The sequence below is a fragment of the Nesoenas mayeri genome (genome assembly GCF_963082525.1).
Source record: "Nesoenas mayeri genome assembly, chromosome: 11".
Taxonomy (NCBI): Eukaryota; Metazoa; Chordata; class Aves; order Columbiformes; family Columbidae; genus Nesoenas; species Nesoenas mayeri.
Window position 1 is genome coordinate 18,332,861 of NC_137563.1, and position 23,715 is coordinate 18,356,575.

The 23,715-nt window shown below is 39.0% G+C and overlaps 1 protein-coding gene across 3 annotated transcripts in view; it reads left to right on the plus strand.

The window, feature by feature from the left end:
• Positions 1-23,715, plus strand: part of SCAPER (S-phase cyclin A associated protein in the ER) — a gene marked incomplete at its 3' end in the record, with an annotated part of 144,675 nt that overhangs the window by 52,857 nt on the left and 68,103 nt on the right. For all 3 annotated transcript variants that reach the window (XM_080351439.1, XM_080351438.1, XM_080351437.1), the window contains 3 exons: positions 10,358-10,494; positions 14,653-14,718; positions 22,242-22,368. In XM_080351439.1, coding sequence (XP_080207565.1) covers positions 10,358-10,494; positions 14,653-14,718; positions 22,242-22,368 — 330 coding nt within the window. The remainder of the gene's footprint in view (positions 1-10,357; positions 10,495-14,652; positions 14,719-22,241; positions 22,369-23,715) is intronic.

Consider the following 23,715-nt stretch of genomic DNA (forward strand, 5'->3'; position numbering starts at 1 on the left):
ACTTTGTCTCCCCCACAAATAAAGCATTCAGTAACTTGACTTAAGTTTTGAAATACTTGAGAAAAAATGTCCAAAGTATTATATAGAAGTAAAAGTGTATTGCAGGGAAGCATTATAATATTCAGAGTTACTTATGCATCACTGTTTTCAATTTTTTAGTCAGTGAAGGTACCTGTAGTGAGGACACACTTGTGCTACTTAAAGTTATTACTTGTCATCTGTGATGTCTTTAGAATATATACATCTTGTCTGTGACCCTTCTTCTTTGACATAAAAGATTTTATTTATATCACCTTTGACCTAATAAAATTTCACCTTTAACCTTATGCACTTGACACCTCAGATAACTTACTCTTGATCTTTGACTCATTTTGTGTTAAGCCTGTTAAGTGTAATAGGTAGCTGCCTAGGAAAGAGCTTTTTTAAAATTGTAATCTGACCATAGGATTTCTGTATTATTAATTTGAGAAATCACAGAAGAACTTCAAATATGTCTATTTTGACTGTATTGGTATATCACAGAAGGTAATATTTAAGTATCTCCTAAAGACTGATGTAAGTAAGTGATTATATAAAATGTCTTCCTACAGTAAGGATTTTTGTTGGATGATTTGACCATAAGCAAACAATTAAAAGCTGTTCTGAGTGTTCATTGACACTAATGTCTCTGGGCCAGGTGGATGCTAGTAGTTGATCTTGGCTGATGTAAAAAGAAACTGTCGTAAGCTAGGGTTTTTTCCCTTTGGTATGACATCTATAGGTTTTGTAATTTTACAAACATTTTCCGGGAGAAAAGTAGAATTCATGATGGAGCAGTTTTCTGCGTATTTATTAGTCTCCTGCTGAAAAGGATGTAGATTTCTCTTAAAGCAAAAATCTATTGATTTTCAAGCGGTGGTTATCATGTGAAAGCAAATTCAGTTCTGTCCACATTTTTTATTTCCTTTTTAATTTTTCTTTTGTCTGGTCTCTTATAAATACATTCATGCATATAGCTGGCAAAACTCTTTCGGCAGGGTAGGCTTCGGGCTAAAAGTCTTCTTTCCTTCGTTACATTTCTGGAACTTGCAGTGCTTCACTGTCCCCCATCGTTTCATCATTGTCTTCAGTGCAGTAACGATGTTCTGTCTACATTTCCCTTCTCGGCTTAAATGAATGTTTTCTTCCATCAGACTTACAGCTTTACTCCCTTTTTACATTGCTATTTTCTATGCTATTGATTTCCTGTCCCCTCGCTTAATATTCATGTGACTTTAGGTTCATCAAAAGATGTAAACAATGTATGCAATTTGGTTTCATTGACTTCAGTGGAATCAGTTAGTATGTTTGAAGATATGACTAATTGTTTTGCTGAATCAAAGCCAGTGTGACACAAAGGGCTTTTGACACAAAGGCCACCACTGAAAAGGTGCTGTAGGACAACACATGGTGACTTCATTAGCCCGAGGAGTCTCTGCAAGGACCTCTCAGACATTTGCTCCCACCTGTAGCTCCTAGATTGATTGATTATTCTTTTATAGGCCCCTCCTCCTTCATTTTGTCCTTATCCTTTCTTGTCTGTCCTAGTTTGCTTTGAGAAATACACGTAACATTGGTAATCCTTATAGCTTCCTTCTTTGAATCATTGTCCTGTCTCTTGTTTGCACCTCCTGTCATTTAAATGCTGTGGTTTAAAGGCACTTTTAGAGTCTAAATCGTGTAATTCCATGCAGCCTATGAATGTTTCTAGTAAGTGAAAAGTACTTCAAAAAAATATATGAAATAGATAACGTGGCGGGGGTTTGTTTAATTTTTATAAGGTGTATGCTAGGATTTGATGTATTCCAAAGCAGGATGGAGGAATATTAACGAACCTTTGTTTGTGAATGTAGAAAATGTGTTGGTTTTTTTTATCAGGCAAGAGTACTGTCTCTGTTGTCATGATATAAATGAAAACAAAGAAATTCTTAGAGGTCTATTTAGATCAAATGAAAATATAATCTCATGATGGAATAAAGAGATTGTTGTTGTCTGAAGACCGACTGCGTTAAAATGTGAGGATTTATAGAAAGACATAGTTGGCTGAGCCCACCCACGTTCCTTTTAAAAAGCCCCAGGTTGTCAGTGCGTGCAGCTCGGTGTGCGGGGTGGCGGGCAGGTTGGCTGGGCTTGCAGCGCAGCCTTTTCTGGCACCGCTCTGTCCCGCTTGCAGCGAGGTCTGATTTACGGTGTGCGGAACGGCGCTGGCCCATTCCCCCGGTACACAGCCGGTACGCTGGCAGGATCGTGCTTTCGCCAGGATGTGGGAGAGCCTGCCTGGGCAAGCAGGGTTGTGCGGGTTCAAGGGCTCTTCCAGCCATGCAGGGTTTATAGCTAGCACAGCACACAAGCAAAGCTGATGTTCAGCTGAGTTTGAATTTCTAAAAGCTTCTTAGGGGCAGGGAGTTGTTTTTCTTTGAGAAATCGAGCTGTTTTCTCAAAGTTCTGTTCTGCTTCCATTATTTCTTACAGAGGAAATTACTGGGGGAGAGGTGGAGAAACGCTTTCATGCCTGACCTTTCAGCTTTTTCTTCTGTATTTACAAGGAGCTTTCTTGTCCAGAGACATGGTGATGCCTAACTTTGCTAATTATTTTTCTTTCTAATTTGCTATGTTTTCATTGAAATTAAATTATATACAACTTGTTCTATTGCTTCAGCCTTAGCAGTATTCAAGAAATGCTTTTTGTTTTCCATCCTGAATCTGAGTGTTTTCAAGTTGTTCTAATTAAATGAAGAATAATATCCTATGAATTCCTTTGGTAACTGACTGAAAAGATATGATTAAGCAAAATAATAACACTAGAGATGATCAGTTTTTTGATTAATAGAGGAGTTTTTGAGGTACTTATACCTGCAGGTATGGGGTCTTTTAAAAATTGTTATGCGAGATGAATAGTTGTCTTTTTTCTTCTGGAACATTCACGTGTATGTTACTTATATTGCCACGTGTGTTTTTCATCATCTTTATTCTGAGTTTCACTCTAAGTGATGAAAGTCCTTAGCATTCAGTCCTAAGCTCTTGTGTTGGATTATTCAAGGCTCTGGACTCAGGCTTTCATGCGACTCTGATTTTTTTGACTATGAACTCTGGGTGGGTATTGCAGCCTTGGCCTTATTCTGGTTTATGTTTGCACTCCAGCCTCTTTTGAACATTTGCGTGATCAGTTATGATCGTTACAGTACAAGGAGATGATCCTGCCTCAGCTCTGGTGGTATACAATACTTCAGTCATTTCTGGGTAATACAGTGGTGCATACAGTTTGGCCATATGTTGAACAATATTCGTACTTTTTTTATTCACAGAGTTACAGACTATAGACTTCATTGTAAATTCATTTTTTTCTTGGCATCTGAAGATAGTTTTCCAACAGTAGCCTATTTTTCTTCTCTGTTGCTCAGTGGAAGCAATCTGTAAATCACCTACAAACAAGAATTCCCCGTCCCAGTAAAGCCTCAGGTTCTGGTTGAGTTTGCTTTACTCATTTATTTTTTTTCCTGAGGAAGGGAGGATGTTTTTAGGAGGGGTTGTATGTTGCTTCAGGAGTGGCATTAGGCCAAGCATCTGTGGTCCATTTTTGTTCATGGACATTTCATATCTGTTGACTACCTGTGGTCCTTTCAGCACTGCAACTCTGGCCTTGTAATTCTGCTGCGAATACATTTGTCCTGGAAGAAGCTGTCATGAACATCATATAATTATGAAGTTTAATCCATGGCACAGTTTGCGGAAGGTCTTACAGTACTTTATACATCAATTCTAGTCGTTTGTACTTTGCGCAGCAATAGCTTCTTACCTTTAATATATTATGTGTTGTTTTTCTTGGCAAAAATGTATATGATTAATTGTTTATTGGCTGTGTCTGTAATTGCGATAGATCATTGCCAACAGCTGCACCCTTCTTTTGGCTTGGATGTCTTCAATATTCACAGCCAGTAAAAAAAATACTGCTGGCCAAGTCCAAGTGCCCTGGATTTCCCCCTCTCTCTTGCTGGCCCTTGCAGCCAGTGACAATGGCTGTGGTTCCAGGCCTCTTCCCTCATCTGCAGGGGGGTGCTTTCCGTGGCCAGCGTGCAGAATTCTCATTCCCAGGGGAGAAACAGCTGAACTTTGCCTTCTGTTTCCACATTTTCGAGTGACAGGTGGGAAAGGGAATGATATTAAAAATCCCAAGAAATATCTGAACCTACTATTCAGAATATTATTTGCTATTTGTCTTAGTGGCAGGCTGTCATATCGTTGGATTTATGGACAAGCAATTACTTTCTTTTTAAAAACTGTTTCTGTATGAAGCACTTATAGTAACTGTTATTAATGAAAACAAGTAGATACCTTCCTTATTTTGAATCTTCTCCATATTTTGGAGTGGATCATCCCTAGTGGTATTAGAACAGTATTTGATCACAAACATGTGATCTCTCTATAATTATGCATTAATAACTATTTGTGTTTCAAGCTGCCATTTGTTATAATGTTGATAATGGAGTTTTGCATTTGATATAACTCATAGTCTGCTTCAGCATATGTTTTCCATATTAAATATTGTCCTAGGCTATGAAGGAAAAAATAAACTACTGAGGAGTTTTATTGAAACGTAAGAAAAACATGAACAAATATTCCTGTGGTAACATGGTTTAGAACGGAACCTTAAAAACTTCCTCAAAATTTGGCAAATACATCTCTTAAGTGATTATATACAAGAAACCGTTATTCCTGACATTGGTAATAAATATCAAAAACATTTTTAATTACTTTCTGCAGTTACAGGATATTGTTTATTTGGAAACAGGTAAAAATGTTAATCCAGAAGATATATGTAGTCTTCAGAATAGTTAGCTATTGATTTGCTAGAATATATTCCTTATGTACCTCATGTTTATAAAAAATACTCAGTTTGCTCTTGATTTTTTTTATTAAAATGATAAATGAATGACAGCAATTATGTGATATAAGCTGCTACAGGTATTTCTTTATAATCTTCCTCATGTTTGTTGTTTTAATACTGATACAAGAGGGCAAGTAAAAGCAAGTGTTTGGAAGTTCTGAAGATCTAATTTAGATAAATAGCTAGAGCCAGATATTTTTCAAGTTGCCTTGGTCTGCAGAATTGGGTTAGAAAACTTATAAGAATGCCTTTTCTTTCCAAACTTGGGGATTCAGGTTTGGAAAGAATACAAAAATAATAAGAATAACCAGTCTTACAGTATTCTGGCCCTTCTGCCTCAGTTTTGGCCAGAATCCAGCAATACAGAAGTAGAGAGGATAAAAAAACCTGTTAACTTTTTGGATTCCAGGAAGGACACTTTGGCTCATTTTGGGAGGTGAACATCCAATAGCCGAAAGGGGTTTCCACATGTATGGATCGGCTAGCTTATACTTAATGGCAACATAGCTAATTAAGCACGGTGTTACACTCTGTATAAAGCGACTATACATTGGAAAGGTCAGGCCTTTTCGTGCCTGTTGTTGCACAGTAGGATTTCAGTCCCGTGCTGCTCTGTGGTAGCACAGGACCCTCCAGAGCTTATAGAAAACAGCAGCAAATACTTGATGTAGTAGGTGATGGCCCAGGGCACTCCTGCCAGCCTCCGACTGGCTTCAGAGCGGCGGATTTGCAGAGCCTTCCATCCCTGGCTGTTCGTGATGCGCAGGAGGAGGAATGTTGTGCTTCGTGGGAGCCAGCGAGGAGCCGCGTGGCCCAGGAGAGCCGAGGATGCTGCGCTCTGACTGCCCCACAGCAACAAATGCCAGGCTGGGATTTTCTCCTCAGCTTGAGCAAATACAGATGCTTTACTGCAATACTGTCCTACCTATGCGATCTTGCCCCAGGCAGAATTCATAAAAAGGCAACACTTACTTAAAGGAAAGGGAAAGAAGTGTTTTGTACTATGCTCACTCCTCATTTTAGAATGAGGAGATTTTGTTTGGAGAGTTCTGTTTGGCACACTTTACATCGCAATTTAATAACATTACTAGGAATATTTGCTGAGTAGTGAAATGAGTAGTAACTTATATGTAATACAGAGAGCCAAAAGTGTCATAGTCAAAGAAATTGGGTAGAAAAATTAATTTTGCAGTTGTGTTCTGGTTTGATAAATACTTATGTATCCAGCATTTCATTTGTCAAGGTCAGATATATGGATGTTGTTGACATTGAATGGGGACAACTAGGCAAGAGTATTGATCTTGTGAATGGGCATTGTATGAAGAGGGCATCAGTCAGGAAATTTGTTCTCCAGCTGTTGCATTTTGTATGGATCACTGAGGATCAGAATCCAGTTTATGGCAGGGTTTTCCTCATCCAAACCAAAGTGGACTCAACTGTGTAGCATTTCACCATTTTGTAGTATTTGCTATACTTTTCATGGAGAAAATTTGCAATAATGTTTGTTCTAGAGTCTGAAAAAATTACTTTATTTCAGAAAATATTTATAGCAATGCTATAATCCTTGTAATATAAACGTGTCATGTAAGGAAGAGGACTGTAATTCGGTGTATAGAGAAACTTGGTTATAAGAAGTACTTAGTCAACTAAAATTATCAACCTGAAGATGAGAAACGAACTGGGTAGTTTTTCTGTTTGAGGCAGTTGAATGGGACTAGACAATAACCAGCAAGAATGTGATTTAATGGGTGACCTTATTAGTTTTAGTTATAATGGTTTTGGAAACACACATTTCTCTTGTAGTTTGTAGATGAGACCCATCTGTTCCCTTTGGAAAGCTTCTGGATTCTCAGTGACTAAAAGAACAGTTGAGGATGGAGGGAAAAGAGGGAAAGCAAGGGCATTTTTTCTAAATAATGCAATTTCTATCTTGCCTGCTTTGATGTGCATTTAATGTTAGTTTGCATCACCTTTCTTGTAAATGAAGTACTGAAACTTGTACAGGAATTTTATTTCAGTTCTCCTAAAAACGTCTTCAGTGTTACATAAAAATTATGGCTATATGCCTTGATTTTTTTAAAGATCTCAGATGACAAGTTGTGTATATACAGAATATTAAGAGGGAAGAAAACGCTTACAAAAGCTGTTAGAATTACGTTACATATGGATATAGCAGTATCCATGGTTTGAACAACTTGGACAATCCATTGAGGAAAAAATATTCAGATATAGTGGGAGTTATACAGGGTAGGTAGTGTAGCAAAGTTGAAACCAGTGTTGCTTTTAGAGTTTGCTTAGATCATTATGCTCAACTTCTTATGTCCAGTATTACTTCAGTATTCATTTTTCATTCATATGATTTAAGATAGAAATTTCAATTACTATTTTGACCAAATATATATTGCTAGGTTACGTCATGCAGCGGTGCTTTACAAAAACTAAATGGTCTTTTTCCAGGAAATTTCACAGAGATTTATTTTGTTTTCAACAGCCATAATATTTTCCTGAATTGGTGGAAGAAAATATAGGTTGTTTTCTGGATAATATTGACTATAAATTTTTTAACACTTTGCTTTTTACTTTGAATTTTTAAGGATACTTAGCAAAAAGGAAGGAAGAACCACATCTTATTGTGGCACTAATCATTTTCAAGGATGAATTATCTTAATAAGCAATGGCGATCTATACTTCATAATGTGTTCAGTGTTCTGCAAGAAAACAAACATAAGCCTCAGTGTGTCTGTCAGTCTTGTCTTAGCATAGAAGGATGTTGCAGTATCATGAAGAACATCTGGTTATACATTTTTCAAGAGAAGTAGACTAATTGGGTGAAAGTTAAGGGGCAGGCTGGCAAGGGTGATACTATTGTGGGCATCTATTACAGGCCACCTGATCAGGGTGTGGAGGTTGATGAGGCCTTCTACAGACAGCTGAGAGCAGCCTCACAGTCACAGGCCCTGGTTGTGGTGGGGATTTTAACTCCCCTGATGTTTGCTGGAAGGACTGCTTGGCCGGCAGCCACAGGCCAGGAGGTTCCTCCAGTGCCTTGACCAGAACTTTCTGATGCAAAGGGTGCAGGAGCCGACTAGAAGAGGTGCACTACTGGACCTCATCCTCACTAACAAGGGGGGTCTGGTTGAAGCGGTAAAGGTCAAGGGCTGCCTTGGTTGCAGCGACCATGAGATGGTGGGGTTCAGGATCTCATGTGGCAGGAGCAGGATAGCAAGCACAATTGCAACCCTGGATTTCAGCAGGGCAAACTTTGGCCTTTTCAGGCAATTGCTGGGGGAAATGCCACAGTCAAGGCTGCTTGAAGGAAAAGGGGCCCGAGATAGTTGGTTAGTGTTCAGGGAGTGTTTCTACCAGGCACAAGATCAGAGCATCCCTACACATAGGAAGTCAAGGAAGGGAGCCAGGAGACCTGCGTGGTTAAACAGGGAAACCTGTTTATTCTGCTGGGTATGCTCAAGTGGAAGAGGAGAGTTTCTAGATCATGGAAGGAGGGGCTGGCCACTTGGGGAGAAGATAAGGCTGTTGTCAGAGGGTGTAGGGAGGCAACTAGGAAAGCTGAGGCTTCCTTAGAATTAAAAACCTGGCGAGAGGGGTCAAGGACAACAGGAAGAGCTTTTTCCAATACGTGGCAGATAAAACTAACACCAGAGGCAGCGTAGGCCCACTGATGAACGAGGTGGGTGCCCTGGTGACAGAAGATACAGAGAAGGCAGAGTTACTGAACACCTTCTTTGTCTCTGTCTACTCTCCCGGAGCTGTCCTGAGGAGCCCCGTACCGCTGAGGCCCCAGAGGAAGGCAGGACAATGGAGGAGTTTGCCTGGGTTGATGAGGACTGGGTTAGGGAGCAGTTAGGCAATCTGGACATCCATAAATCCGTGGGTCCGGATGGGATGCACCCACGAGTGCTGAGGGAGCTGGCTGAGGTCATTGCTGGACCACTCTCCATCATCTTTGCTGAGTCTTGGGAAACGAGAGAGGTGCCTGTGGACTGGAGGAAAGCAAAAGTCACTCCAGTCTTCAAAAAGGGCGGGAAGGAGAACTTGGGTAACTCTGGACCGGTCAGCCTCACCTCCATCCCTGGGAAACTGATGGAACGACTTCTCCTTGGTGCCATCTCAAGGCATATCAGGGGTAAGAGGGTCATTACGGGCAGTCAACATGGCTTCACCAAGGGGAAGTCGTGCTTGACCAACCTCATTGACTTCTATGAGGACATACAAGATGGATGGATGATGGCAGAGCAGTGGACGTGGTCTACCTTGACTTGAGTAAGGCATTTGTTACGGTCTCCCACAGCATCCTCACAGCTGAACTGAGGGAGTGCGGTCTGGACGATCGGGTAGTGAGGTGGACTGGGAACTGGCTGAAGGGAAGAAGCCAGAGAGTCGTGGTCAATGGGGCAGAGTCCAGTTGAGGCCTGGATCTAGTGCAGTGCCTCAAGAGTTAGTACTGGGGCCTGCATTATTCAATATATTCATCAATGATTTGGATGAGGGAATAGAGTGCACTATCAGCAAGTTTGCTGATGACACCAAGCTGGGAGCAGTGGCTGACACTGGAAGCTGTGCTGCCATCAGAGACCTGGACAGGCTGGAGAGTTGGGCAGGGAAAAACTTAATGAAATATAATACAGGCAAGTTCACTGGAATTGTTACAGGCACCTACCTGTCTATTCATGGGTAGCATCAGTCAATAAATTTGAAAACACCTTTAGGGGAATAGTTTTGTTAGTTATTAATCTCTAAATGATAACTATTTTAAAGGTAGGCCTTGGACTTTCACTCAAAGTACCTCTGAGGAAACAGGAATTTTTTTGGTAACATTTAAAAAAATCTTGAAACAAATAATTTATTTAAAAATCACATGGTGTAATGACATTCACTTTTCTTGGATTCCATTATGCAAAAGCTGTACTATTTTTTAATTAATGCGTGTCTTCTATGGGCAGGATTTTACCAGTATGTCACTTCAATGCAAATTTCTTAATGTGAGAGGAAAAGTAATATTCCTATCAACAAATGGTAACATTGCAAGTAGTACTTTCAATATATTTTAACAAAAATTAAGAGGAGTTTGGTGTTTTCATGAAGGATTAAAATAATCCACAATGAAGGGATTCGTTCTTTTAATATAAGGAGTTATGTTGGTAGGGCAGGGCATCAGCTTCATGCAGCTAGAAAAGGCAGCTTGGAGAAGGAAGAGGATGTCAACTGGAGTTCATACCTGTTAGGTAGTGGTTTCCTCAGAATGAGAGACAACATTTATTCTCTTTTACCTTTCTTTATTGCAAAATACCCATGATATATTCTTTCCAGCTTAAAAATCTGTTTTAAAATTTTTCTTCAACTTGTTAACCTTTTGTTAAAAATTCAGCATTGTTGTTTCCTGGGAAGATAATGTGTCATCTCCAAGATTAAATATTATTTCAATATTTTCTGCAGGAGCACCTGTCATTGAAAAAGTACATCGTGGATATTGTGATTGAGAGTTCTGTTCCTGTGGAACCATTAAAAGATGGAGAGGAGAAACAAAAAACGAAAAAGAAAGCCAAAAAGCTGAAGGCACGGATGAACTCCAGGTAGTTCAGGTTTCTTTTAAATTTTCTTCTTCTTTAAGTTTTGTTCTAAACTTTACCTTTTGTCCTTTAGTATGAGTGCAGTGGAAGGCTGAAAAAAATGGTAAAATTATTTGCTTTAGGAGTGTCTAGAAAATAATACTGATGAGCCTAATTTATGGCCACTTTCTCTGATTGAGAAAGAAAACTGAATATCGATCTGGAGCCCTTGGTTTCACCTGTTAAGAGCTTTTCTCATAATTGGATGCCAGTGCCCTGCCAAAACTGTAGCGTCTCCTAGCATACAATAGCATGTTTAAATTTGTGTAAACCATGCCTATTTTTCTTTCTAGCTATTGATTTTTAAATGAAGTATCAAAGAAAATCAATAGTAATCAACAAATAGAAGTCAGCCTGCTGTAGTGTCAAATCCCAGGACTAAATTTAATCATTTTTTGTTGCCTGTCACAACAAAAAGAAAGTTAAAAATATCTTCAAATGGAAAGTGAGTTGTCAGACCTGCAATTTGTTATTAGTATAAAAAGTGGCATCTGCAAATCAGTATGATATGCAGGACATCATTGTATCACGAACTGGCGGTGTCGGTCTTCATAGCTAAATACTCCCCAGCTGAGGTTAATACTTCACTGAATAATGTAACATATTTTTGCATTTGTCTCTAAAAATACTTCTCGGAATATAAGAATCGTTGTTGGATATTTCCTCTACCTAGTTTTTAAGCAAGAAGATTTACAAATAAGAGAAAAACACCTTAATGGAATTTTAGAGCTACGGTAAAAATGGAATATTTTATTAACTCATAATAGTGCTAATAATGGCACATTAGTATTCAAAACACAATACTTTTATAATGTATTACTGTTTCTGATTGTTTTCCTCTTTGGATGAGCAAATCCACTATCTGAATACCATATCAGAAGGCATTGTTGAAACTGGATAACATAGTCTTCCAGGTTTCTGATGGCTCAAGGTGAAGAGTTATTCCTATTACCTGTTGATTTAATGCAGTTATTTGGTCCGATTGTGCTTCTTTTTCAAGAGCTGCTTCTGTTGAATTTAGTTAAAGGTTTGTCAGACCAATGAATACAAGCTCAAATAATAGTTTGCTATTGGCACAGATAGTTGAAAAGCTTTTTCAGGACATTTTCAGTTCTAATGTGTCAGACTGCTGGGTGAATCAGCATATTCGTCATCAAAAATTATAAGTACAACAGTAATAATAAAGGGGCATCTTTTCCAAAGGTGGTATACTACTGAAAAATACAGTCAAAGTTTCAAAATCTAAGAATAATTGTATTGGTGAGACATGAAATTCATGTTCATTAAGCTTGGTTTTAGTTTGACAGGGTGACTAAACTTTTTGATGGGATTACTGTCCTTGACAATAACTGAGAGTTAAGTTGAACATTTCACCATGAGTTTTCTAATGTTAACGTAAAAGACTTACTAATAAAAATGTCCAATAGCAAAATGAGGCAAAGGTTGCTCCATTGAATTTCAAACAACAAAGTGATGAGGGGGGGCAGAAAATCCATTTGGGAAATTAATTTTAGCCATACGAGTCTTGCCAGTCTTCTACAGTTACTATAATTGACACTTGAGTTATAGTAATAGGCACAGAAATGGCAAATACTGCATGTAAGTTTATTACCGGTGAGGTGGGGAGGTTTACCATGTTCAGCAAGGGAAAGGGGATCATCTTAAGTTATGTGGCTAAAGCAATTAAAGCAATAACCTCCAAATTACAATATGACATACTAAATTAAATAATGTAGGTGATGTCTACTATGTTTCTGCCCAACAATCTGGACAGTAGCACCAGCAGATAGCTAGCTGCTTACTGCTCAGAGTCAGCTCAAAATTTACGTGGAATATATAGTTAAAGAACTTAATTATTTTATTGAGGATGATTTGAAGGTGAAGAGCATTTGATGTCGATAACGCACATAGTTTCACAGGTCTTAGCAGATTATCTATGAACCGTGTTTTAGTACATATTTGCAACTATTCCACTTATCTAGAAAAAAAATTGTTATAACAAACCCTTTTATACCTCAAGACTTGAAATTTTACGTTCATTTCAATTTCTAGGAAGCTGTGATATTTTAAACTCTAAAAAATAAGTAACTGCCTTCAAATAGGCTCCTGTTGCTCTGCTGAGTTTCTAGATCTTAAATCACTATTACAGTATCAAAGCAATGAAGGGCAAAGGTGAATGAGGGGACAAATTGTGATCAATGGGTTATTAGATATGTTGAGTTTTGTTAGTCTTATTAATTATATTTATAACCTATGCCATTAAACTGGTGCTATAGTAACAACTGATATATAGCTGAGTAAATTATCTCAGGTTAACATGTATGTGCTGCCAGCAGAAGAATACTTTGGTACCCCCATGGCAAAAAGAGGCTTGATGGAAGCAAACCTCAAGCGATAGAGGGGTAGTGTGTAGGAAGTATATACAGTGGAGATATGTTTTGCAATGGATTTAAAGCACTCCAGTCATGTTCATTTAGTAACAGATATTTTAGGCAATTATTCATGTTTGACTTGTCTGTACAAAACTCAAAGCTGAAATGTGTTGTTTCTGGCGCAGAGGCAGGAAAGAAGGCAAAAGGTTAATAAAGGAATCTCACCTTCATGTTTAATACTAAATTCAGTTGTGATTAATAGCTTTATTAATGATCCATAAATCAGAGCTAGTGGTAATGTAACAATATTTGCATGTAGCATAAGTTGTATAGGTTAAGCAAGCTGAGGGAAAATTTGAGGAGCTTTGGAAAACTTGATCCACTTGGGTGAACAGAAAATATAAAGAAACATGCAGTATATGTATCTGAGAGGAATTATGGGAATTAAATCTTTGCTAAATAATTTTTTTTTTCAGTGAAGGAATGAAACATGTTTCCCATTGGAAGACACTGTCAAAGTCTTCGATTTGGAAAGAACAATTGGACATTTGTAAAGCTGGCAAAGAATATCAAATGACAACAGTTAATGTTCAGAATACCTTGGAAATTAATAGGAAACAGCATTTTTATGGGGGAAGGTGGCACTGAGGCAGATTTTTTTCTGTTTCTGTCTTGGTAGAGCCAGATCACATACCCACTGACAGGTTTAGTCCAGCATGCCAGTTCAGCTTCCTTCAGGTGTGCGTACACAGCTTTTTTGAAGGATTTCGTGAGCCATGAATGGCATCACCACTTGTTCATGTGAGAACACAACCTCCAGAGGTTTGAACAGCACATCTCCCTGAAGTCCCTAGAGATCCCCGTTACATCTGTCAAGTCAGAATAAAAATTCTAAGAGCAATTGTCAAAATTTCTGACAACTGGATGCTTTTACTATCTGCTGGGTGTTTTTTCATCACAGGGCTCTGTCTCTGAGAACTGAATTTTTCTGCATCACTGTAGTATCTGGGTTAATTTTACTTCGTGTGTATATGTTGTTAGAAACGGTGACAGGATCACCCCTGTGCATCCTGTTTTGCTTGGTGAGCTGGTGATGATTTTTACCTGTTGGCACAGGGTGGGTGGAGTCAAAACGGTGGAAAAAAAGTCTCCTCTCCCTTTTCCTACTTTTTGGCATGTGGCCAGTGTCAATAATACTTTTAAGGGACCAAAGAGGCTTGTGTTTCTATTTCCAGCAGTAAAACAGTCATTGGTGGAGGTGTTTACTTCTATGCTGTATGCCTAACAAGGTTCATTATGTTACAATGAGGTCATTAGTTACATAAAAAAATATTCTTGTACCTGTAAATATAACGAATTATTTATATGTTAGTTCTAATCTCTCTGACGTGGTGATCTTCTGATCTGCACTTCGTGTCTAAATTACTAATATTTTCATCAGATAAATGTGATATGATTTCATAATAAGCAGTAGGATACTGCAGTTATATGTATCACTATACTATTTTCTGCCGTTTGGAAAGTTAAATACACCATTTGTGTGCTGATGTTATTATAAAGTAGTAATTTTAATAATGAATTGTTAATGGCCAATAATTAAGCATCAGTGTGGATCATGACAGCACAATTGGCAGTAGTGCCACGCATTACTGTGAAACGGGAAAAACCCAAAGGTTACAGTTATCTTGCTTGTATTCCATACTGTACACTTTAGAGAATAGTCAATAATAACGAATATTTTCTCCTCCAGGGCAAAGGAATATGAGAGTTTGATGGAAGCAAAAAATGCTGTCTCTGATTCTCCATTTAAAGTCAAGTAAGCATTTAACTTTATGTATTTTTAGACGTACACTTTTTTTTCCGCTGTCTGTAGCAGAAATGCTTCTGAAATTTCCGGTGGAGCAGGTGTAGTAAGGTCCTCACTCAATACGGGGCATACTGGCATCTTGAATTACAGACCAGTTTCTAGTACAAAAGGACAGACCTTATAAAGGCAGTTTTTTCTGAAGGCACTGTATGTGTTTAACCATGTAACATGCGATAGTAAAGAGAACATATGCTCATCCTTTTCTTACCTGGAAGCAAGAAGGTTCCAGCTTCGTACTTCAAGACTCATAGTGAAAATACAGCACTGGAATTGTGGGACTGGAAATCTTATGTTTGGCCTCCATTTGGTCAGGTTCATAAGGTGAAAGCACAGATATTTAAATGCACAGATGTCTTAATCTGACACTGAGCTTTTTAAAGAACTGACCTTTTTATTACATAGGATAAGGCACAGATGAAAACAGTTGAGTGACAAGATTAAAACAAGACCTATTATCACTGTCAAATTACTCCTCCTTAGTTGGAAACGGCAAATTTCTCAACTTATGCATTCTGATTCCATTGAAACCGGTTGCCAAACATGCAGAATATTTGGATTTCCAAAAAGCTTTTGATAAGGTCTATCACCCAAGATTTTAAAAGAAACAATATAGCTGTAGCCTAAGTGGAAATCAGTTAAAAAACCAAAAAGAAGTAGAATGTATGTCGGGTAGTGTAGGGACCTGGGGGTCCTGGTGGACAGCAGGATGACCATGAGCCAGCACTGTGCCCTTGTGGCCAGGAAGCCAGTGGTACCTGGGGTGGATTAGAAGGGGATGGTCAGTAGGTCCGAGAGGTTTTCCTGCCCCTCTACTCTGCCCTGGGGAGACCACACCTGGAATATTGTGTCCAGTTGTGGCCCCTCAGTTCCAGCAGGACAGGGAACTGCTGGAGAGTCCAGCGCAGCCACCAAGATGCTGAAGGGAGTGGAGCATCTCCCGTGTGAGGAAAGGCTGAGGGAGCTGGGGCTCCTGAGCTTGGAGAAGAGGAGACTGAGGGGTGACCTCATTCATGTTTACAGATATATAAAGGGTGAGTGTCACGAGGATGGAGCCAGGCTCTTCTCGGTGACAAACAACGGTAGGACAAGGGGTAATGGGTTCAAACTGGAACACAAAAGGTTCCACTTAAATTTGAGAAAAAACTTCTTCCCAGTGAGGGTGCCAGAGCCTGGCCCAGGCTGCCCAGGGAGGTTGTGGAGCCTCCTACTCTGGAGACATTCCAACCCGCCTGGACACCTTCCTGTGTAACCTCATCTGGGTGTTCCTGCTCCGTGAGGGGATTGGACTGGATGAGCTTTTGAGGTCCCTTCCAACCCCTGACATTCTGTGATTCTGTGGTGTTCAGTGTTCGCAGAATGGGGAGGTTACTGACAGAGTTCTGCAGCCACAATGCAAAGTGTGGGCTTTGGATTTTCAGAAGTGATAGGTAGTTCCAAGAAACTATCAGCTCAGTACTCCTAGTGGTTAAAGGAAATCCTTTCTTAAAATCATTTACAACAGCACAAAAACAGAACAAAGAATGTCATTATGTACAAATGCCTAGGTCATCTACATCTTGTGAATACTATGTGCAGTTCTGGTTCTTCATCTCAGAAAATATATACTAGAATTGTTTGAGGTTCAGAGAAGACAGGAAAGGAAATAAGGATTGATTTCTGCAATAACTTCTGTATTAGGGACTTGGTATACTAGTATTTCCCATTCTGGAGAAAAATATGGTAATGGGAGGAAGTTTTAGTGGGGTTATGTTACACAGATCTACAGGGTCATAAATAGCATGGAAAAGATGGTTGTTGGTTGCTGTCCATCTCGGTACCAGAATGATAAGCTGTTCAGGTCCTTGCTGTTAGGCTTCCTTGGTTGGATATACAACTAGCCTGTGTGCCTTATCTTTCACACAGTCCTTCCAGCAGTTTGAAAACCTGCTGCTGAATCTCAGCATGTGTTTTAAAGTCATAAAAATCCATCACTGAGGTTTGACATAAGAAGGTGAAATGTCTCCACCAGATGGCACACCTGCATAAACACATGGAGGAAGAAGGTTCACTTGTTGGCTTCATTTCTTAATAATCAGCAGTTCAATTTTCAAGATTAGTTTCATGGCAGATTAAGACTTTTAGATTTGTAGCTTCTGTGTTTTGCTTTTCTTTGCTACCAGAAAAAGAAAAAAGCAAAACCACCTTAGGATCTAGTTGTCAGGAAGCAGAAACGTGGGGTGAGTGACTGTGAAAATACTGATAAGCTGTAGTGCTTCCACTTCAGGTTTTTTTTGACTTCTGTTTATCAGTGATGTACTTTGCTCAGTTGTGTCTCAGTTGCAGTGCAACAGAAACTCAGATCCTTTTTTTGTAATCTCATGACTGATCCTGAGTTTACCATTTTAGTTTCAGTTCACTTAATGAAATACTGGTGTGCTTTCAGGCAGAATCTTCTGTTCCATCTGCTTTCTCATTTCCCTCCTTTATTGCCACTGTTAGGGCTCTACAATGGGGTAACAATAGGAGTTCAGGTCAGAACTGACTTTTTAAGAAGAAAAAGGGCTGACTGTCTCTGAGTCAACGAGAAGCCTAGTTTATTTCTCTTACAATTTGTTTACACAATACATAATACAAAATGGAAGAAGGACAGGGAAGGCTAGTTTTATCTTTTTCTGTAAAAGGTGGCAAGAAATTTCTGGAGGCCAGAGTTTTAGCACAGACCGTATCTGTTTACATGAGAAACATGTTCTTAATACAGGCAAAATGAATAGGAAAACACCTTTGAAACAGAACAAAGTACAGAATCCTTAACCCATGGCAACAGTAAGAAGAATTAGCTGAAAGAAACAAACAGTAGTAGATCTCCACTGAAACATTATTGCTTTGAGAAGCTCTGAAAGTAGTTGATTGCCTTTTTAGCCAGAACACAGTGTGCTGTACGGAGCAAATATGAACTGCTACTGTACCTGGCTGAGAGAGCGCAACCTCCTGCCAATAGCAGGAGTCTTAACAGCTCTCGGGAGATCTGTAAAGTTGTTGAGAGAAGTCATATCAGAGAACAAAAGGGGTAAATATGGCATGCACTAAATGTGTTCTTTGTGTCAAAACAAATGCCAGTACTTTTGCTTATTGCAAAGGAGGGTTTGAGGTGCTTAGATTGGAGTGTACGTATACTAATGAACAGAAAATACTTCTAACTTAGTGGGCTGTGGAATTTAAAAATGCAAAAGTTTTTTTCTAATTCCATTAAAAAGGTGGCGCAGCTGATAGATTTATTTGCTTAGCAGAAGCAAATGTGTTTTAGAACAAAAGAATTAACTATTACTTTCTTTTATGCGTCTTTGCTTATGCCACATTTCTTTGCTCACTCCTTTCCCTCCGAATTTATTGTGTCTTCACAATCAAGTAAAACCATTTATGGAATGCAATTTCTTATCTGATTTTAGTTCTTAGTTGTGCTGTCAGTTGTTGCAGAAGAAAGACAGAACCCAGAATTAGTCTTTGGCAGGTAAAAAGCTTTTTTAGATCATCTTTAAGATTAAGCCACCTTAATATTATGAGACCACTGATTTCCTGCTGCAGCTCATAGACTATTTTAGTAGTTCTTGTTAGTTTATGGTTTGCAGATTTATAAAACCTTGTGCATTAAGGAAGCACTGATCCAGGTGCTTTCCAAGCTTTACATTGGTAATACATATAAATAAGTTCCGGAAATATTAGTTATAGGAATTTTTCATCGTTTTTCAAAAACAAAAGAAGGTGTGTGGAGCTGCAGATATTTCATGGCTGGCAGTGTTATGGTCAATGTCAGGGTGCAGAGTGGTGTTTTCCATTGCACACCTAGAGCGATCGCAGGATGCCACGTGTGCCACCGTGTATACTACCCTTGCCGCGGGGCTCAGGCTGCAGCCATGCAGAATAGCGCAGGGGCCGTGCGTTGCTTCCAGAGGATACAGCGTGACTCCCTGTTTGGGCCGTGCAGGAACTGCCACAGACCTTCTCAGTTCTCTCTGGGCACGGGCTGGATGGGGAAGAATCGGGGCTGTGTGTGGGGCTGGCGTCTGGCCGCCTCGGCAGCGCCGGCCGGGAGCACGAACCACACAGACCCCAGCACTCTGCCCAGTCACGCTAATCCTGCCTCGCATACATCCAGCGTGCAGCCAAGAAATCATGGATTTAAATGCGGAAGTGCTAAAATACATTGATGTTACTATTTCAGGGCTTTTTTTCTAGAGATGAAATGTGACCTATAAATATTAGCAGAGATCTTTTTCCATTAGCCTGTAAAATATATTAAACCTGCTAAAAATATTAAGCCCATGCTAAAAAGAAACCTTTAATTCATACAGTGCTTTGTTTTAATTTTGTTTATATACTTGCTATATAAACTTTTAATATAAATTACCCTCATTTTCCCATTTGGAGTGCAGAAAGATCAGGTAATGTCATGGTAACGTTCCAAGACCAGTCAGTGCCATATATCCTTTCTGATCTTTCTTCTGCATTCTGAAATATCTGTTTGTGGGCAATATTAAAATCTTAATTAGTGAGATGTATATAACTGTAAAGAAAAAGACATTAACGTAAGTTTCCCTTTTATTTAGCCCAATAAATTTTCAGTCGTTTATCATTCCTTGCACAGCTAATAAGCCTTGGAGGGATGCAAATTGGGGACAGAAGGAAGATTAAATAATTGTTTGAAACGTTTGGAATTGGACTCAACAATATTTCCACACAGTCAGTGGATCAGATGATGATACTATGCTCTGTTAATCTACGGTGCTTACATATATTATACAAGGAATACAATAGGTACAAAGAGTTTTCTCTTTCCAAATCTGTTCATATCAATGATAAATTCTATATCCAAGCATAAGTGAATTTCCACAGATTTTTAGTCCTTTGGAACAGTCCTCAAGTTATTCTTATCTGTTCGACACTGCCAAGAAGTCAGTATAAAGGATATTGAATTAAAATGGGAGGAGGGAGTTTTTATTTCCCTTCTCTTCCCCATGTGATCACATAGCATACATTACCTTTCTTTGGCAGAAGACCAACATACAGTAGGATGTGAGGATGTAAGAGGTAATTCTTTAATGTGGCAGAACTGAATGTTTATTCTTCATGTTTCTTACTGTGTGATGCTGAACACACACTTAGAAAATTTGAATTTTGGTAAAAGTGTCTTGAAAGACTTATAGAAGAAATGGAAACCTGGAAGCTTTTCATTGAGAGTTAAAGTGTTGTTATACAGCATCTTTTTTTAACTGAGGACAGAAACTGAACGTGACATTTTAACGTATGTAGCATCTTTACAGGCTGAAGAGAATGAAAGGAAATTTGTCAACAGAAGTAACAGCATAAGACAATTCTTTTCTGTTTGAGTCCTTGTGTGTAGTGTTTTGGTAAACCTTACATATTTTGTATGCTGATGCCTGATGTGGATTAGGAAAGCCTCTTTCTTTAGCCTTGTGGTTATTCCTGGTTGAATTCCATTCCTGTGATCTGAAATGAAGCAAATGGAAACCCATCTTGCTGTCTTCTGTCAGATGAAGTTACAATATAGTGTGGTGGGGGTTTTGTGGTGCTTTATGTATGCTTTAATCACGGAATTTGGTTAGATGTTTCAAAGAGAGGAAGTCTTTATTTTTGCTTAATGCACTAGGATATTGCCAGGGGAACAGGTATTCTAAATCATGTTCTGTGAGAACACCTGAAACACTTCGCTTCTCTATCATCTTCCTGGATTGCAGCAATTTGCCTTCATTGGTGCGGCAATCCAGTCTTTATGCTCAGCAGAGTTAGTGGTCGTCTGATTTACTGCACAAGTCCTGCCGTTATTTGTGTTTGGGCTTTTAATTTTCTTTCCGATTTTGGCTCGTGGCTCACTGACTTAGACAGAGGTTTCCTCCAACCTCATTTTCCACAGAGGAAATAGCAGTGCAGAAAATCTCATCAAGACATAATCTCCTTTTATTTTTCTTGTCATAGAAAAATCCTGGCTGAATATTAGCGGATTCAGCTGACCAGATGATAAGATTTGCAAGACTCAGAATTCTGCAAATCATTTTTATTTGTACTTTTAAAACATACATATATTTACAGAGTCTCTTGAAAGCTTTTAACAAGGCTCTTAATTTTTTCAAAGAAAAGGTACAGAGTACCTGTTTCCTGTTGATTAACTTGAACTCTCTATTCTTGCCCAATTTTTTTTTTAATCCATGGGACTATTGTGGTGCATTCCCCAGCCATTCCGTCTCCTTTCTTGCCTCTGGGAGCCTACGTAATGTAATTTTCTATTTGCCATTACTCTGTGGTCACTTTGTGAATGCTTTCTGGCACTTTCACACTGATGATAAGCATTCATGATAAGCATTGATACCCTTCTTCTCTCTTGTCCTTCCTATGGGCTGTGTGTTCTTCTATAACAGTATTTCTCCCAGTCCTTCTGCTCAGTTACCATCTTCTTCCCACTTTCAGTACAAATTGTCAGCAGATCAAACCAAAGGTCCCCCAAATGCTGCACCTGTGACGATGAGCAGCCGGTAGCAGATTGACAATGACTGACAAATACATGGCAAGTACTGACTGATACGTCCTCCCTGCTGCTCTCAGTCTCCAGTTCAGGGACTGCGTTTAGCATTTGGATCATGTGCCTTAATGCGTCTACAGATGTCGAAGTTACATCTGAGCTGGTTACTGACTTCGCACTCAGGGCAAAGAGGGATGCACTGTTGTGACTGCTTTATTTTAGTCGTGAAGATGAGATGAATGGTGCCTTGGAACTGTGTATTTCTCCTCACTGCCTAGCAAGAGAGTGTAAGCAAATTGCACAGATGTGGATGTGTAAAATTGAAATGAATCCCAACATTTGTCTATATCTGTCCCATGTCTGCATTTTGGCTTCGTTACTGACCCTCATTAATAAAATGCCCTTTCTGAGGTAGTCTGCTAAGTCACTACTTTTCCCTTATTCAAATAACCCTGAAGAGCCATTTCTTTTATGACACCCATAAGAAATTAGCCAAGTAGTCTGCTGTTCTGTTTCCCTTACTCATCTCTAGAGTGAACTATTCAGCTAAGTGGAAAGGATTGAATGAGGGAAGAAAAAAAGGATGAAACCATGTTGAAAATTAACATGGCAAAACCTAGCAGGATAAAGTATGGAGGGGGAATAGGGAAATTATAGAACAACAACCAAAACAAACACATAGCTAATAAAGAAGTACCTTTATGGCTGTACTACTCACACTATTCCTGTGCCACTTCCCTGAAAAAGTAGATAGTGAAATGTCATAGACACCCTAGGCCAGCTGGATCTTCTTGCTGTATTTCGTATTTTACATGCTGTTTGGTATAGATTATAATAATACTTGTACACAGATTTGTGTGACTGCTTTCTTGAAATTCACTTACTAGAGTTTAATTACCAAGATGAAAGTTTACATGATGTGGAGAGTGTGCTTATCTTTGTTTTCTGTTTAATGTTGAAGGTTACAGCGATTAGCAAAAGACCTTCTAAAGCACCTCCAGATGCAGGATAGCTGCTCGTTGGGGAACAACAAGGTTTCTGCTCTGGACAGGACTTTAGGAGAGATCTCTCGTATTCTGGAGAAAGAGGTATTGTGACTTTTACTATATAACTTACAATTAACCTATAAACTGTGTTGCCCTCAGATATCACCAGTTTGGATCTGGGAATGTTTGTAACAAATCGATCAGTACATGACCTCTGTGTAAGAAGCAGTGTCTGCTGTTACACTTTTCTGTGGTGGGTGCAGCTGTGGATGCTTTTACTTAGACATCTGATTTTATACAGGCAGGTTTGCAGAAGTGCCGAAAACACTCTTGACTGACGCTGGATTGTCTGGGTATGACAAGCTGTACTTCCACTGTGCTTTCATTAGGACTTTTTTAGCCTGGGCTATTTCAATCATCTAGTTTATAGTGCGTACCCACAAACAGCTTTTACAATAAGGGGCCAAAAAAATGAGCAGAGGAAAGAATTTGAGCCAGCTTTGCTGTTACAACCACCGTATTATGGTGTTCCAGTTGAGTTTTGAAGGAGCACAGATCTGTTTGGTTTTCCCAGAGTATAGCAAAGCCTGTATTTTTGGGTAGGTCATTGATGCAGATTGAAGGGACAGTGTGCATATATATGGGATATTTCTATGGTTTGAAATTTTTCAAAGGGCTAAGTTTGTAGAGCCTGTTTTGTTTTATGGTAAATGTTGAATTATTGTAACTGATAGCATAGCATTTGTATCTTTTTTACTGTTTCATCATGATCGGTGAGCTGCCACAGTGCTTTGTCTCTTGTAACACATTTTTTTCTCCGTTAGCATCACAGTATTTGAGTTTTCAGCTTGACTGTTATGTTCTGTTCTCTCTCTAACCATTAGAAAATGCTTCTCTTTCATATCTGTAATTCATCTGTAGTTCGGAGAGAAAACAAAGTAATGAAATCCGAGGAGGGGTTGCATCACTGTGGTTCAGAGTTGGGGTGTGTGAAGATGAGAGCTCTGCTCCATGCTTTTCACAGCTTAGTGTGGAACGCCATTGCTAATAGCATATGCTTTTAAACACTGAACACTGCCTGGGATGCATGGGGTTCTGTGGTGTGTTCTGTTAATTACTTAGAGCTGCTTATCAAATTTTATAGTGTTTTCTGAAAGAGTTGTGACACTTTCAAATTTTGCAGTGATTGCGCTAATTATTGAAAAATTCACTTGTTATTTATTTCATAATATAGAAATCATGTTGCATGAAGACTATAAAAAGATATCTCTGTTTTGAAAGTTATCTAAATAATTATTGGAAACTGTTAGTGGAAAGTCACGTCATATCAGGCCTCTTATCAGCAGATGGGGTTTGAATTTATTTTTTTTAAATAAGACATGAATTGCAACTAAGTGTTAACCATTAGTTTGTAATATTTTATTGCTTGTTGAGTCTGCAGTGGGGAAT